Here is a 17,431-nt window from a genome sequence, read left to right as displayed (position 1 = left end):
TTAAGGATTTCCCATGGGGCTCCCTGCCAAGGTTACAGACACCCTACAGAGAAAAAGCAGATCACCAGCAGAACTGGAACAAACGGTTTTGTTTGTTTTGTGTTTAGTGTAAAATTTTTTATTTGCACATGCCCACTAGAATGGCAAAAATTAAAAGGCAGGGAAATAGCAGCAGCTGGCAAGGATGAAGGGCAACCAGAACTCTCATACTCAGCTGGTGGAAAGGCAACCGGTGCGTCACTTTGGAAAATCAATCAGCAGCTCCTCCTAAAGCAAAATATTTGAATGTCTAATATCCAGCCAGTCTGCTCCTGTGTATCTACCCAAGAGAAATGAGGGCCTATGCCCATCAGACATGAGCCAGAGCATTCATACTCATAATATCTTAGAGTATTCTGAAAATAATCCCAGCTGGGCGCAGTGGTTCACGCCCGTAATCCCAGCACTTTGGGAGGTGGAGGCGGGCGGATCACCTGAGGTCGGGAGTTCAAGACCAGCCTGGCCAACATGGTGAAACCCTGTCTCTACTAAAAATATAAAAATTAGCCAGGTGTGGTGGTGAAGGTCAGTAATTCCGGCTACTCGGGAGGCTGAGACAGAAGAATCACCTGAACTTGGGAGGCAAGGGTTGTAGTGAGCCTAGATCACACCACTGTACTCCAGCCTGGACAACAGGGCAACACTCTGTCTCAAAAAAAAGAAAGAAAGAAAATAATCCCAGCCAGGCGAGGTGAACTTTGGGAGGCCGACGTGGTGGATCACAAGGTCAGGAGTTGGAGACCAGCCTGACCAGTGTGGTGATACCCCATCTCTATTAAAAATACAAAAATTAACCAGGAGTGGTGGCACATGCCTGTAATCCCAGCTACTCAGGGTCTGAGGGAGGAGAATCAGTTGAATCTAGGAGGCGGAGGTTGCAGCGAGCCGAGACTGAGCCACTGCACTCCAGCCTGGGCGACAGAGCGAGACTCCGTCTTCCAAAAAAAAAAAAAAAGTAGGAGAGAATCTACCCTTGGAGGGGTGCAGCGACTGGGAGGTGGCACAAGGGGAACTTCAGGGGGTAGCCATGGTTTGCTTCTTGAGCTGGGTGCTGGTTACCCAGGCATGTTCAGTTTGTGACAATTTAGTGAGTTATCACAACTTTATGTATATTGCTATTCAATCCAAAGTTTTAAAAACAAATTTTAAAATATATTTGCATGGGTCAGCAGATAAACTAAATGTTGTGTAGCTTTTACAGTAACTTATTTTTAAGTTGGAATATTAAGTTGGAATTATTACCGCTTGGAAGACAGGTCTGTAATCCCAGCAATTTGGAAAGCCGAGGCGGGCAGATTACATGAGCTCAGGAGTGCATGACCAGCCTGGGCAACACAGTGAGACACCATCTCCACCAAAAATATGAAAAATTAGCCGGGCATGGTGGCGCATGCCTGTGGTCCCAGCTACATGCCTGTAGCTTTTGATTTACATTTCAGACACTATTTCAGTTCTGGGCATTACTTCTTGTCTTGCACAGATCTGCAAGGGAAATCTAATGTGCATGAAATTAAAACAAATTGGAATTCTGTTTTCTTCAACAGTTCACACAGCTTTTAGTTAAAAAATAATCACTATTATTATTATTTTTGTCAGTCGCCAAGCTGCTGGAGTGCAGTGGCATGATCTCAGCTCACTTCAACCTCTGCCTCCGGGATTCAAGTGATTCTCCTGCCTCAGTCTCCCGAGTAGCTGGGATTACAGGCATGTGCCATCACGCCCCGCTAATTTTTGTATTTTTAGTAGAGACAGGGCTTCACCATGTTGGCCAGGATGGTCTTGATCCCTTGACCTCATGATCCTCCCACCTTGGCTTCCCAAAGTGCTGGAATTACAGACACGAGCCACCATGACCGGCCTATTATTTTTTCTTGAGATGGTATCTCACTCTGTTGCCCAGGCTGGAGTACAGTGGTGCAATTTCAGCACTGCAACCTCTGCCTCCTGGGCTCGTGATCCTCCCACCTTAGCCTACTGAGGAGCTGAGGCTACAGGCATGCGCCACCACACCCAGCGAATGTTTGTATTTTTGTAGAGGTAGGGTCTCACTACATTGCCCAGGCTGGTCTTGAACTCCTGGGCTCAAGCAATCCACCTGTCTTGGCCTCCCTCAAAGTGCTGGGATTACAGGCATGAGCCACCGCGCCTGGCCTCATTTTCTTAGAGTTTGTTCAAAACATGCCAACGATGATGAATTAAGAGAATGATAGAAAATTCCAGTGACATCTTAGATCGCCACATTATGAAAATGTAATTTGGTTTATGCACCTGTAGGTCACAGGAAACTAAATTACCATACAAACACTAGCATGGTTAGTGGGATGTGGCAGCTGATCACTAATGGACTCTCTACGCCTCAGTTTCTCAATCTGGTTAACAACCAGCCTGGCCAACTTGGTGAAACCCTGCCTCTACCAAAAAATGCAAAAATTAGCCAGGTGGCTGTAGTCCCAGCTACTCGGGAGGCTGAGGTGGGAGAATCACTCAAAAGTGGGAGGTGGAGGTTGCAGTGAGCTGAGATTGCACTACTGCACTCCAGCCTGAGCAACAGAGCAAGAGCCTGTCTCAAAAACAAATAAATAAAAAGAGTTAAGCAAACACAATCCACATTCACCTGGAGGGCTGATGTTTACTCAGAATTAAACACTCTAATAGGCCAGGTGAGGTGGTTCACTCCTGTAATCCCAGCCCTTTGGGAGGCCAAGGCAGGCGGATCACAAGGTCAAGAGATCAGGACCATCATGGCCAGTATGGTGAAACCCCATCCCTACTAAAAATACAAAAACATTAGTCAGGCATGGTGGCTCGGGCCTGTAATCCCAGCTACTGGGGAGGCTGAGGCAGGAGAATCACTTGAACCCGTCAGGCGGAGGTTGCAGTGAGTCAAGATCACACCAATGCACTCCAGCCTGGTGACAGAGCAAGACTCAGTCTCAAAAAAAGACAAAAAACAAACTCTATGAAATAGGAGGGCACCAGAAGCCTAGCAAAGGACAGGTGCTTCATACATTATAAATGCCCATTTATTCAACAAATACGCATGCCTACTACGTGCCAGTAACTGTTCTAAGTGCTTGGAATAAAAAACAAAAACAAAACAAAGCTCATTGCCTAGTGGAGGCATTCAATCCCACATTCTAGTTGGGATGGGAAGAGAGAGAAAGAAACATAAGAAATAAATACATTGAGGCCAGTCGTGGTGGCTTGTGCCTGTAATTCCAGCACTTCGGAAGGCTGAGGTGGGCGAGTCACCAGGTCAGGAGTTTGAGACCAGTCTAGCCAACATGATGAAACCCTGTCTCTACTAAAAATATTAAAAAAAAAAAAAAATTAGTTGGGCATAGTGGCAGGCGCCTATAATCCCAGCTACTCGGGAGGCTGAGGCAGGGGAATCTCTTGAACCTGGGAGGCGGAGGTTGCAGTGAGCTGAGATCACGCCACTGCACTTCAGCCGGGCGACAGACTGAGATGCCATCTCAAAAAAAGAAAAAAAAAAAAAGAAATACATCACACAGCCTCTTCTAAGGTAGTGTTATGAAGGAAGGTAACATAGCCTAAGGTGGGGCTGGGAGATGGAGGGGGGTGTCTGCAATCTGAAAGTCTGAGGATGCTTCCTTAGGTGACACTGAAAGGCTTCTGCGACATTTCCCCTTTCACTCTGTTTAGCAAGATTTCTGTAGGTAGGACATCCCTGATCCCGTCACACTCGTCCTTCCTCCACTTCCTAAGTCTTTAACAGTTCTTCTAGGAAAGCTGTGGCTACTCTTAATTGAGGGTTTTTGTTTTTTTTTTTAACTTCTTCCTCCATCATGACAGCATACACTCATCAGTAAACCATGCAAAATCATAAGCAAGCTTTTGAGGGCAAATTATGGGCATGCTATAGACTAAAGTGTGTGTGCAGGGAGGGATTTTTGGCTGAACTCTAATTAGTAACAGCAACATTACTTGACATTTTGGGGCTTATAACGTCATTTGTTTATGAAGGAGTAAAATATACACATCCTCCTGGGAGTTAGCATGGATCTCCAGTCATCATTTGCCTAAGTATACATTTTAGACATGCCAGCAAATGTGTAAATAGCATACATTTAAGGAAATTTGATACTGTCTACAGAGAATCACGCTACTTTATAATCCCTCCTATTCTCTAAAGAATTTATTCCTTTACTTCAAAATTGGAGAAACCTGAGTATTTTTTTAAAAAAAAATCTAAAAGCCATACTAGCAAGTCATAAAAAAAACCCTTGCAGGTGGCTTTTGTAAACACACCTGGTTGGGTTGCTTCTCTATTAGTAAAATACTGTAGATGGTTAGGTAACATAAAGGACGCCTCTTCTTAAAAGCACTAGGTTCATCAACACTGCCAGATTTTTGCCATATTAAGCTGAAATTATTTTCAGCTTGAACATTGAGGGGTGGGGGGTGGTGGGGCGGGATGGGGGAAGAACCCAATACAGAGGTGGTGAAAGGTTTTTCAAACCCCTAGATGTAAAATTTTACTTTGCATTTCCTTCATGGTCAAAGCATAGGCTAACAGACTTCACTATTTCAGAGCTTACATAAACTTGTTGTCTGATGCTGTAAATTCTTATCCTACCACCTGGAAATTAAAAAAACCATGATCCCAAAACACTAATAAGGGAATAGTAATTAAAATCAATCAACAAACATTTAGTGAGCTTTCCAGTATGCTTTCAGACACCTGGCAATGGAAAGCAAAAAGGTACTGGTCTTTGATCTTCATTTACATTGCTTTATGTCTACAAATACGTACAACCTACAACCAAAATGACGAATTCCACAGTTTCCCTGCCATTTCCATTCTTTGGGTAATACGACATACCCAAGAGGCTGGCATTTGTGACGCTGCAATTCTCCTTGGTAAGGTCCCTCTGACGAGTCATTACTAAAAGTCTACGTCAGGAAGAAGCGGGAGTAAAGGTTTCACTCTGAACACCTGACTGCTGGTCTCAAGCTGCTACCGCAGCTCATACTGGGAAGATACACAGCGCTCTGTTCTTGGAGGGAGGGCAGAAGGCAGTGGTGTTCTGCACCCCAGCAGATATCAGACTCTGACTCAAATTTGCAATAATCTGCGTTCCTCAATTACATGGTTTTCCCTTCACTGACAATCATCACAGCAGCAACTACTTACTTCCCAGCTCAGAGTCTAGCCGAAAGAACGTTTTATTTACACACAGTCAGCACCGCACACCTCATGCAGCACCCTCTTCCGGGTCATTTAAATAGTGGCAATCTCAATACAAATGTAGGACTTTAACATTCGAATTTCCCAAATTTCTAAAGATCGCCCTATATGAAGGCAACACACCAACAGGAAAAGTTTTTGGTCACAGTGGCTGAGCATCAAAAACGCTCTGTCAACTGTATCTACTCTCCCTGTGAGGCATAATTCATACGTGACAGTATATACTTTGTGTGTTAAGATAAACAGATAATCTCGTGGATTTCAATGCATAATGAAAATGTTCATGTTCTTCTCTTACTTTCTTTCAACAAAAGTTGATAGACTCCTCTGATTTTAGGAATTCAGATCTTGAAAACCCAGAAACTAAATTTTAGAGTTTAAAAAGTCTATCAAAATGACCAAACTTCCTGATTCAAGCACCAGGGACAGAAAAAAAGATAAAACACATCAACCAACCAACCATTTATAGCCTTAAACATGCTATATGTGAACTTTAAAGTTTCAGGGGTTCGAGGCGCCTAGGCTGAATTAAAACAAAAGTTGTTTTGTGTTCTATTAATAGCAGATGATTAAACACGTATCTTATTTCAACTGGAATTCATTTGTAAGTACTTAAACTAACTCAACTGGCCACTAATCCTAAGTGTATGTCTGTTTCTGGAAAAAGTCTTTCCTAACAACATTCAAGTTAAGAGCTCGGCCATCGACGCATTCCTTAAGATTAGGTCAATTTCATTAAGACCTCGGGTGTTCTTTGACTCCAAGAACCTCACCAAATAACCCAAATATAAAAGCCACGTTCAATTAAAAACTGGGAGAGGAAGGGTCTAAGGGGGAGGGCGTTTCCCTGGAGAACGCCCAAAGCCCGGCTCACCTGGCGATCCTAATTACAGGGGAGTTTCTCCCCCACATTCTTGGGCGCTTTCTTTTCTCAGAGGAAACTCGAGCTTGTGTCTTTCGTCCCGGAGGGCTTAAGCCCGGCAGCCAGGCCAGCGCGGGTCGCTGATTCCAAGAAGTTAGGAGGGGGACGTGGGCCCCACCGACGCACCACAGACCCCTCCCCAACCTAAGTGCACTGGTTGTAAAACGTGTAGCTGATCAGGGGATGGGGGGCGGTCTCCAGCGCCCTGAGGGTCAGAGAAGGGAGGAGGGACAGGGAGGAGAAGGGACAGGGGAGGCGAAGAAGGGACAGGAGAGGAGGGGGAGACACACGCGGGAGGAGGTAGAACCTCGAGGAGGGAAAGGGAGAAGGAGGAGGGGGATGGGCAGGGAAGGACGGAGAGAGAAAGGGGAGAAGGGACAGGGGAGGAGGAAGAGACACCAGGGGGAGAAGGAAGACCCAGGAGGAGGGGAGGGACAGGGAAGTGGGACAGGGGAGGAGGGAGAATGAATGGGGGAGCGGAAGGGCAGAAGAGGAGGTACGGGGTGGGGAAGGAAAGGGACTGGGAAGAAGCACAGGGAGGAGGGGAGGGAAGAGCGGGGAAGGTGAGGAGTAGGAAATGGGGAGAAGGGGATAGACAGGGAGGAGGGAGAGGGCCAGGGGAGGAAGAAGAGGGACTGTGAAGGGCCAGGGAAGAAGTGGGAGAGACGGGGCGGGGTGGAAGGACGGGACGGTGGGGAGAGGGAGCGAAGAGGAGCTGGGAGGCAGGGGAAGTACCTTCCCACGTAAAGTCCCCTTCTGACCCCCGAGGTAGAAAGCCCCGGGCTTACCCGGTAGGTGCTCTCCGTGAGCCGGTTCACCTCCTCGGGCCCCCGGGACATGGCTGCGGCAGCCGGGCGGACGAGCGAGGGCTGGAGGGCGCGGCGGGGCCTCGTGGCCGCCGGACTCCGGACAGCGGGAGGGCCGGGGCGCGACTAAGGGGCCCTGGAGTGTCGGCCACCGCCGTAGCCTGCGGCCAGAGAGTGCCAGCGCGCGCCTCCGCCGCCAAAATGTCAAAACTTGCGGCGGCGCCGCCTTGGCCGTCTGGGACGAGCAGAGAGAAGCGGCCGGACGCGGCCCAGGCGAGCGGGGCGGGCCGGGTGGCCCCACCTGGGGCGGGCGGGGCGGCGGGGGGGCGTGGTCGGAGGGGCGGGGCGGCCCCCCCACCTGAGGCGGCCTGGTGGGCGTGGCCGGGCCGGGATGGGCGGGGCGGCTCCCGTTGAGTTGGCTGGGGTGGGAGGAGAGGAGGCGGGACCGGGCAGCTGGAATGGGCGTGGTCGAAGGGGCCCGTGTGGGCGGGGTCACCCCACCTGTGGCGCACAGGGCGGGGAGGGCACGGCGCGCCCCCTAGCGGCCCTCCCAGAGCTCCGGCAACGCAGGACCGGAAACCCTGGAGTGGGACCAGGTGTGGAGTGGGCTGATAGCTTTGCTGTTTTGCTAGGGTAGAGGGAGCCTGGGGGTGTTTAGACTGTTGTCCTAGAGCCCGTGTTTGCCTCGCCTGGTGCTGGCCCCGGAGACCCCGAGGCCCACGCCCTCCATGAGCGCTTCCTCTAAGCCCTGCCTTTTGGGGAGCGAGGGAAGAGGGGCCACATTCCCCAGTTGTATTGATTTCTCTGATTGATCGCTCCCTGCCCCGCTGCCCAAAAGTTAGAGGGACACCTGTGGGGCATGGGCTCTCCTAGGTGGAGAAAGGCTGCCACTTGCAATTTTGAAAGCTCCTGATATATCAAAAAGTTAATAAATGTCGAGATATAGTTACCGAAACGGTGGTACTTTTTTGTTGTTTTTCTTTAGACGGAGTCTCGCCCAGGCTGGAGTGCAATGGCGCGATCTCAGCTCACTGCAACCTCCGACTCCTGGCTTCAGGCGATTCTCCTGCCTCAGCCTCCCGAGTAGCTGGGATTACAGGCGCCCACCACCACACCGGGCTAATTTTTTTTTTTTTTGTATTTTTAGAAGAGACAAGGTTTCACCATATTGGCCAGGCTGAACTCCTAACCTCAGGTGATACTCCTGCTTCGGCCTCTCAAAGTGCTGAGATTACAGGCGTGAGCCACGGCGCCAGGCCCAGTGGTACATCTTCAAACTTTACATTAACAACGACCTTTAACTCAATGCAATATAACTGTGCTACTCACAAGATTGTTGCAGGGTTTACAAAAACACCTGAGCTGAGGTGTTAGGGAAGCCTCTCCTTGTCATCACTTAAACTCTGTGCAGGTGTGTGGCTCCTGGGTTCCCTGTTCTGTCTCCACCCCAGCCCCAGCCCTGCCAAAGGGTGAGGCAGCTGCCTTCTCTGGGCCTCTTCCAGGAGTATGTACCTTGGGCTGGGTGACAGCCTTCTCCCCAGTAAGAACCACAGCTTAGCACCTGAGACTCGCACCCAACGAGGGCGGGAGGTCTTATTCTGATTTTTTAAACCTTCTGGGATTGGTGGCTCACGCCTGTAATCCTAGCACTTTGGGCTGAGGCAGGCGGATAACTTAAGGTCAGTAGTCACAGACTAGCTTGGCCGACATGGTGAAACTTCGTCTCTACTAAAAATACAAAAATTAACCAGGCGTGGTGGCGCATGACCTGTAATCCCAACTACGCGGGAGGCTGAGGCAGGAGAATTGCTTAAATCTGGAAGGCGGAGGTTGCAGTGAGCCGAGATCGCACTATTGCAATCCAACCTGAGGGACAACAGTAAAACTGTCTCAAAAACAAACAAACAAAAGTTTTTGTTTTTTTTTTTTTGATACAGAGTCTTGCTTTGTTGCCGGGCTGGAGTGCAATGGCGCAATCTCGGCTCACTGCAAACTCCGCCTCCAGGGTTCAAGTGATTCCTCTGCCTCAGCCTCCTGAGTAGCTGGGACTACAGGCACGCACCACCACACCTGGCTAATTTTTTGTATTTTTAGTAGAGACTGGGTTTCACCATGTTGACCAGGATGGTCTCAATCTCTTGACCTCATGATCTGCCCACCTTGGCCTCCCAAAGTGCTGGGATTACAAGTGTGAGCCACTGTACCCGGCCACAAAAAAACTTCCATCTGGGGGCCAGGCAGGGCGGCTCATGCCTGCCTGGGAGACAGAGGCAGGTGGATTGGTTGAGTCCGGGAGTTCGGATCAGTCTGGGCAATATAGGGAAATAAAGGCATTAGCCAGGTGTGGTGGTGTGCATCTGTGGTCCCAGCTATTCTGGAGGCTGAGGTAGGAGTATGGCTTGAGCCCAGGAGGTGGAGTTTGCAGTGAGCTGTAATCGTACCACTGCATTCCAGCCTGGGCTGCAGAGTGAGACTCTCTTTCAAAAAGCAAACAAAAACGCCAAAACTTCTCTGTGAGTGCAATTGCATTTGTTATGGGCTAAGATGTGAGACTTCTAAACTAATCTTGTGCTAAAGTTCACTAGGTAACAAACAAGATGAAGGCACTGTGTGGCCCAGATGGGAACACCGAAAGGAAGAGATGCCACTGGACTTAGAACAGAAACTGTCACTTGGACTTGGGGACGGTTTTATCGGGTTTTGCAAGCTATAAAACATATCATGCAGTCAGGCATGGTGGCTCATGCCTGTAATCCCAGTACTTTGGGAGGCCAAGGTGGGTAAATTACCTGAGGTCAGGAGTTTGAGAGCAGCTTGACCAATATGGTGAAACCTTATCTCTACTAAAAATGCAAAAATTAGCCAGGCAAGGTGGTGGGCACCTGTAGTCGCAGCTACTTGGGAAGCTGAGACAGGACAAGCGCTTGAACCCAGTAGGCAGAGTTTGCAGTGAGCCGAGATTGTGCCACTGCACTCCAGCCTGGGCAAGACTCCATCTCAAAACAAACAAACAAAAAAACACGTATCATGCTTGGGAACCAAAAGGTTATGTGACCCTGATGTTAAAGGGCAAATAACACATCACTCCCAAGTTTCTGGCAATGGAAGCAGATGCCTCCTTCCTGAACAGATTTACAATATTTAGTTTATGAGATTTGCCAACTGGGTTTCACTTCCCATACAGGAGACACATTCATGACTTTATAATTACTACCATTATGTATTCGGCTCTGCAAGTATGTCTGTTGGTTTTTTATTGAAACTTGAAAATCGCCACCTTAATTTTGCAGATCACCTTTCGTCTTAGAACTTCCCTCTGTGCCTTCTGATGAATGAGATCGTTTCACCCTCTGCTGCCAGGAGGTCATTTGAGGAGCTGGAAAGAGCAGAGGCTTGACCTTTAACACCCCTGCAGCTCAGTGGTGTGGTTAAGAGCTGGAAAAGACAGAGATTAACAAACCACCATAAAACCCACAAGTGGGCAGGCACGGTGGCTCATGCTTGTAATCCCAGCACTTTGGGAGGCCGAGATGGGCAGATTACCTGAGGTTAGGAGTTCAAGACCAGCCTGGCCAACAAGGTGAAATCATGTCTCTACTAAAAATACAAAAATTAGCTGAGTGTCAGGGCGTGTGCCTATAATCCCAGCTACCCAGGAGTCTGAGGCAGGTGAATCACTGGAACCCGGAAGGCAGAGGCTGCAGTGAGCTGAGACTGTGCTACTGCACTCCAGCCTGGGCAACAGAGCAAGATCCATCTCAAAAAAAAAAAAAAAAAAAAAAGCTCATGCCTGTAATCCCAGCACTTTGGAAGGCCAAAGTGGGCAGATCACCAGAGGTCAGGAGTTCATGACCAGCCTGGCCAAAAAATACAAAAAAATAGCCAGGCATGGTGGTGGGTGCCTGTAATCCCAGCTACTCAGGAGGCTGAGGGAGGAGAATTGCTTGAACCCGGGAGGCAGAGGTTGCAGTGAGCCAAGATTGTGCCATTGCAGTTGAGTGAGACTCTCTCTCAAAAAAAAAAAAAAAAAGCCCACAAGTATCTCAGATGGCCCAATTTGATTACTGAGGTTGGAATTTGATCAAAGGACCAGGTTCATATTATATGCAAATCTTCAAACAGATATGCAGTCATAGTTAATGCTCCTTCATGGAAATAATTTTCTGGTTATGACCAACCTGCTCCTTTAGAAGTCTTTGAGAGTGGTCAGTTCCTGGTCTGTAGCAACGTTAAAGGGTAGTGCACGCTGGGCGTGGTGGCTCACAGCACTTTGGGAAGACGAGGTAGGTGGATCACATAAGGTCAGGAGTTCAAATTCCAACATTGCGAAACCCCGTCTCTACTAAAAATACAAAAATTAGCTAGGTATGGTAATCCCAGCCTAGCCAACATGGCAAAACCTGTCTATACTAAAAATATAAAAAATTAGCCGGGCGTGGTGGTGTGTACCTGTAGTCCCAGCTACTTAGGAGGCTGCGGCAGGAGAATCACTTGAACCTGGGAGGAGGAGGTTACAGTGAGCCAAGATCACACCACTTCACTCCAGCCTGAGTGACTCTGTTTAAAAAAAAAAAAAATCTTATTGACCTTGTCACCTGCTATTGTGTCTTACGAACGTTAACATAAACAAGATTTTTTACTCCGGTGCCCTATAAGTTGTGATGGGGGTTACAGCCCAATAAACCCATCGTAAATTGAAAACATCAAGTTGAAAAATGCATGTAATACACCTAACCTACCAAACATCATGGCTTAGCCTGGTGGTAGCCTGCAGTCGGCAAAATCATCTGCTATCACAGTGCGCTGCAGAGTATCAGCTGTTTACCCTTGTGATGCTGTGGCTGACCTGGGAGCTCACTCCACCTTCCCAACATTGCTAGAAAGCATCCTACTGTATATTCCTAGCCCAGGGAAAGATCATGATTCAAAATTCAAAAAAGGACACTTGCCACTGAATGCATATCACTTTTGCACCGTCATAAAGTCAAAACCGTCCAAGGTGAACCATCGTAAATTGATCTACTTTAATAGTGCTTAGCGCTAGCTCTGGTACGTTGAATAAGGGATCCCCAAAGATGCCCCCCAAGTCCAAATCCTCAGAACCTGTGAATGGTCATGATACAGTTTGGCTGTGACCCCACCCAAATCTCATCTTGGAATTGTAACTCCCACAGTCCTCACGTGTCATGGGAGGAACCCAGTGGGAAGTGATTGAATTATAGGGGTGAGTCTTTCCTGGGCTGTTCTCATGACAGTGAATGAGTCCCACAAAATCTGATAATCTTAAAAACGAAGTTTTTCTGCACAAGCTGTCTGCCTGCTGCTGCCATCCACGTAAGATGAGATTTGCTCCTCCTTGCCTTCCGCCATGATTGTGAGGCCTCCCTGGCCATGTGGAGCTGCAAGTCCAAGAAACGTCTTTCTTTTGTATGTTGCCCAGGCTTGAGTATGCCTTTATGAGCAGTGTGAAAATGGACTAATACAGTTCACCTTATATAGCAAAAAAAGCCTCTGATCATTTTATACTTAACATGATCACATGTTCACAAGTGATCACATGATCCTTTTATACTTAACATTTTTAGGAACTGCTAAACTGTTTTTTTCTCATTTTCTATTTCTTGGAAGAGTTTTTGAAGAATTAGATATTTAAATTTAAATATCTGATGGAATTCACCAGTGAAACCATGTGGGCCTGAGCCTTGTTTTTGGGTTGTTTAAAAATTAGTAATGCAAGGTGGGGCGTGGTGGCTCACACCTGTGATGCTAGCACTTTGGGAGACCGAGGCAGGCAGATCACAAGGTTAGGAGTTCGAGACCAGCCTGACCAACATGGTGAAACCTCATCTCTACTAAAAATACAAAGATTAGTTGGGCATGGCGGCACACGCCTGTAATCTCAGCTACTCAGGAGCCTGAGGCAGGAGAATTGCTTCAACCCGGGAAGTGGAGGTTGCAGTGAGCTGAGATCACGCCTCTGCACTCCAGCCTGGGTGACAGAGTGAGACTCTGTCTTGCAAAAATACAAATAAAAAAATTAGTAATGCAGCCAGGTGCCGTGACTCACACGTGTAATCCCAGCACTTTGGAAGGAGAGGCGGGCAGATCATGAGGTCAGGAGTTCAAGTGTAGCCTGGCCAACATAGTAAAACCCTATCTCTACTAAAAATACAAAAAATTAGCTGAGTGTGATGGTGGGTGTAGTCCCGGCTACTCTGGAGGCTGAGGCAGGAGAATTGCTTGAACCCAGGAAGGTGGAGGTCGCAGTGAGCCGAGCACACCACTGCACTCCAGCTGGATGACAGTGTGAGACTCTGTCTCAAAAAAAAAAAAAATTAGTAATGCAATTGTTTTACTTGGTGTAGGTCTTTCAATTTCTGTTTCAGAATGTTATTTCTTTATAGCTTCTATTCCTGCATCTCTTTAATCACTTACAATATGATTTTATGGCCGGGTGTGGTGGCACATGCCTGTAATCCCAGCTACTTGGGAGGCTGGGGCAGGAGAATTGCTTGAACTGGGGAGGCGGAGGTTGCAGTGTGCTGAGATCGCGCCATTGCACTCCAGCCTGGGCAACAAGAGTGAAACTCCATCTCAAAAAAAAAATAATAATTTTATAGTCTCTACCAGGATAGTTCTGTGTAGTTTTGTTTGCTTTGCTTTGTTTTATTTGGTTTGGTTGTTTTTATTCTTACTTAGCCACCGTTGTGTCTGCTGGTTTCCTATCATAGTGGATTTTTTTCCTTATTTGTTTTGGTAATTTTTTTATTATGGAGTCATCTTTGGGGTGGGCAGGGGGAGAACCTATTTTTTTTGTTTGTTTGTTTTAACATGAATAATGGAAGCATTATGGTTTGTAACTTTTTTTTTTTTTTAGATGAAATCTCATTCTGTCTCGCAGGCTGGAGTGCAGTGGTACAATCTCAGCTCACTACAACCTCCGCCTCCCAGGTTCAAGCGATTCTCCCACCTGAACCTCCCGAGTAGCTGGGATTACAGGAGCCTGCCGCTACATCCGGCTCATTTTTGTATTTTTAGTAGAAATGGAATTTCACCATATTGGCCAGGTTAGTCTTGAGCTTCTGACCTCAAGTGATCCGCCTGCTTCAGCCTCCCAAAGTGCTGGGATTATACGCGTGAGCCACTGCGCCTGGCCAAGAACCATTTTTCCTGTAAGAATCCCTTGTAGCCCGATTCGTAAAACATTCCTCCAGAAAAGTTCTACATTTGTCTCTACCAAGCACTCCAAGGAGTTCACCAGGAGATTCAGATTCTGAACCTGCTCCTTGTCACAGGCTTGGTGGGATAATTTCTCTTAGGATATTGTTTTTTGCTAACCAGTTAAGTCAGGCTCCCTCGTCCTCCACCAGGGCCAAGAAATATTTTCTTTTAAAAAATTTTTTGAGACAGGGTCTCACTCTGTTGCTCAGGCTGGAGCACAGTGGTGCGATCATAGCTCACTGCAGCCGTGGTCCCCCAGGCTCAAGCAATCCTCCCTCTTTATCCTCTCAGGTAGCTGAGACTACAGGTGCACACCACCACATCTGCATAATTTTCTTGATGTTTAGTAGAGACAGAGTCTCCCTATGGTACCCAGGCAGGTCTCAAACTCCTGAGCTCGAGCAACCCTCCTATCTCAGCCTCCACAGTCCTGGGATTATAGGCATAAGTCATTTTGCCCCATCTCCAATAAATATTTTCTTTTTCTTTTCTTTTCTTTTTTTTTTTTTGAGACAGAGTCTCTCTGTCTCCCAGGCTGGAATGCAATGGCTCAATCTTGGCTCACTGCAACCTCTGCCTCCTGGGTTCAAGTGATTCTCCTGCCTCAGCTTCCTGAGTAGCTGGGATTACAGGTACACACCACCACGCTCAACTAATTTTTGTATTTTTAGTAGAGATGGGGTGTCACCATGTTGGTCAGGCTGGTCTTGAACTCCTGATCTCAGGTGATCCGCCCATCTCGGCCTTCCTCCCAAAGCGCTGGGATTACAGGTGTGAGCCACCGTGACCTGACGACAGTTCTGTTACATTTTAATCCATAATTTTAAATATTTGTTACTGGAGGAACTCTGGATGGCAATGTCATCCAGAAACACGAAAGAGCCTCTGTAGCTCTCACTGGAGACTGTGGTGTCACAGATGCTGCCCCAGGAGGCCAAGCGTTATGTTTCAGTTTGTTGCTACCAGTCTGTACTATCAGAAAAGGCATTTTCCACTTCTTGGTCTCCGTGTTTACACCTCTGACATAGAGTAGTTGGTCTTCAAGTTACTTTTAGTTCTAAAATTCTGTGTATTCTTTTTTTTTTTTGAGACAGAGTCTCACTCTCACCCAGGCTAGAGTGCAGTGGCCCGATCTTGGCTCACTGCAACCTCTGCCTCCCAGGTTCAAGCGATTCTCCTACAGCTAATTTTTTGGATTTTTAGTAGACAGAGTTTCACAGTGTTGGCCAGGTTGGTCTTGAACTCCCAACCTCTGGTGATCCACCCGCCTCAGCTCCCAAAGTGCTGAGATTATAGCCGTAAGCCACCGTGTCCAGCCTCTCTGTATTCTTTTTTTATTTTTATTTTTTGACAATTATAAATATTTTATGGATATTTTGGAACCCTAGTATTAAGACTATAAATAAATATTATCCCACATCTATAACAAATGGCTCAAGTTTCTTTCTAATGAATTGAAACCACTACATTTCCGAACTTATGAAATGGCCAACAGATCATAGAAAGACAATTCTTTAGGCTCCTGTGTATTCTTTTTTAAACTTCTACCCACAGCTCTGATTCTGAAGTCTCTTTCTCTAGGTGCAGGGTGGCTTCTGTGAGAAGAGGCTATTGATTTGCTCAAGGCCAAGATAACGTGAACATTCTTTACTTTTCCAAGGGCAGAAAGAGAGAGACGCTGACCTGTCGCCCTGAAAACTCCTCGGTGACTTGGCTTCTCGGGGAAATGGCCCAACCCGATTTGTGGAAGTTGATCTGCCTGGCTTATCTTCATTTTTCTTGTCTTGATTTGTTTTTTCCCATGGGAAAACATTAGCAGAGAAAATTCTGGACTTTTCTTTCCTAAGCAAATTTGTTTTCTGTATTGACAGAACTCCAAATATCGACAACTGCTCCAAATGTCCCCTTAGTAAGACTTAAATCCTTGCAGGTATGCCAAGTATTTTCCCTTGATCAACAAATGCGGTAAGTTCTGGAACCATTTTCCCTTCATTTGGTGCTTTTTCTGAGAGGGAAGACTTTGAAGTACTTTTACAGAACTCTATCAAAACAAAAGATTGGTGCAAAATTAATTGTGGAGGCCCAGGAAGGTGGCTGACGCCTCTAATCCCAGTACTTTGGGAGGCCGAGGCAGGCGGATCATGAGGTCAGGAGTTGAGACCAGCCTGACCAACATGGTGAAAACCCGTCTCTACTAAAAATACAGAAATTAGCTGGGCGTGGTGGTGGGCGCCTGTAGTCCCAGCTACTCAGGAGGCTGAGATAGGAGAACTGCTTGAACCCAGGAGGTGGTAAGCTGAGATCATGCCATTGCACTCCAGCCTGGGTGACAGAGTCAGTCTCTGTTTCAAAAAAATAAAAAAAAAAAAGGGATTGTGGTTTTTGCCATTATGTTTAATATATTTCTATACTAGTAGCTGCTGTCACCAAAGTGAAGCCAGAAGAAAAACACCTGGATTGCTAAGCAGTTCCTCAAAAGGGACAACAGGGGATGTTAAGGGGATGGAATGGAATGGAAATTCTTTTCCATGAGGACTACTTGTCCTTTTTTTTCCGAGACTGAGTCTCATTCTGTCCTCCAGGCTGGAGTGCAGTGGCACGATCTTGGCTCACTATAACCTCCGCCTCTCAAGTTCAAGCAATTCTCCTGCCTCAGCCTCCCAAGTAGCTGGGACTACAGGTATATGCCACCATGCCCGGCTAAGTTTCTTTTTTTGTATTTTTAGTAAAGACACAGGGTTTTGCCATGTTGGCCTGGCTGGTCTTGAACTCATGACCTCGGCCTCCCAAAGTGCTGGGATTACAGGCATGAGCCACCGTGCCTGGCCTCTACTTGTCTTTTAATGCTTTCTCTTTCAGGAGAGCAAAGTTTGGCCACACAGGGTTGCCTCTGATGGTCGTTTTTGTCTGCACCCCACCTGATTACACACACCTGTGGCTGTGTCAGGTGCCAGGTACCGCCTCACCACACTGGCCTCTTACTGACGTTTCTAGCAGATTTGTTTCCACAACAGCTCAGGCCTTCTGCCACTTTTCACCGTATTCCTCATTGTGCCTCATCTCTGGCTTGGAAGTTTCACAAATCTATGAGTGCCATGAACAATGAGAGAATGCAACCGTATGGCCGGGCATGGGGGCTCACGTTGCCAGGTTGGAGTCCAGCAGTGTAGTCACAGCTTATTGCAGCCTCAAACTCCTCAACTCAAGCGATCTTCCTGCCTCACCTTTCCG

At 47.3% G+C, this 17,431-nt stretch overlaps 1 protein-coding gene across 5 annotated transcripts in view; it reads right to left on the bottom strand.

Annotated features, from left to right (window-relative positions):
- Nucleotides 1–17,431, bottom strand: part of BAIAP2L1 (BAR/IMD domain containing adaptor protein 2 like 1) — a 130,888-nt gene that overhangs the window by 100,743 nt on the left and 12,714 nt on the right. Inside the window, exon 1 of one of the 5 annotated variants that reach the window (XM_064376430.1) lies at nt 11,158–11,176. The exons of 2 other annotated variants lie outside the window; for them this stretch is intronic. Coding sequence is in view for 1 of the 3 variants with exons in the window: in XM_021671680.2 (XP_021527355.2) it covers nt 6,962–7,012 (51 nt within the window). In the remaining 2 variants the exon portion in view is untranslated. Of the gene's footprint in view, nt 1–6,125; nt 6,751–6,961; nt 7,043–11,157; nt 11,177–17,431 lie in introns of those variants that run through there. 2 more of the 5 variants (XM_021671680.2, XM_021671681.2) reach the window with 2 other exon arrangements.

Source organism: Aotus nancymaae, unplaced genomic scaffold (genome assembly GCF_030222135.1).
Source record: "Aotus nancymaae isolate 86718 unplaced genomic scaffold, 86718_ANA_hifiasm-v0.15.2.pri h1tg000015l_0, whole genome shotgun sequence".
NCBI classification, from domain to species: domain Eukaryota; kingdom Metazoa; phylum Chordata; class Mammalia; order Primates; family Aotidae; genus Aotus; species Aotus nancymaae.
This window is presented reverse-complemented; position numbering and strand designations above follow the sequence as displayed.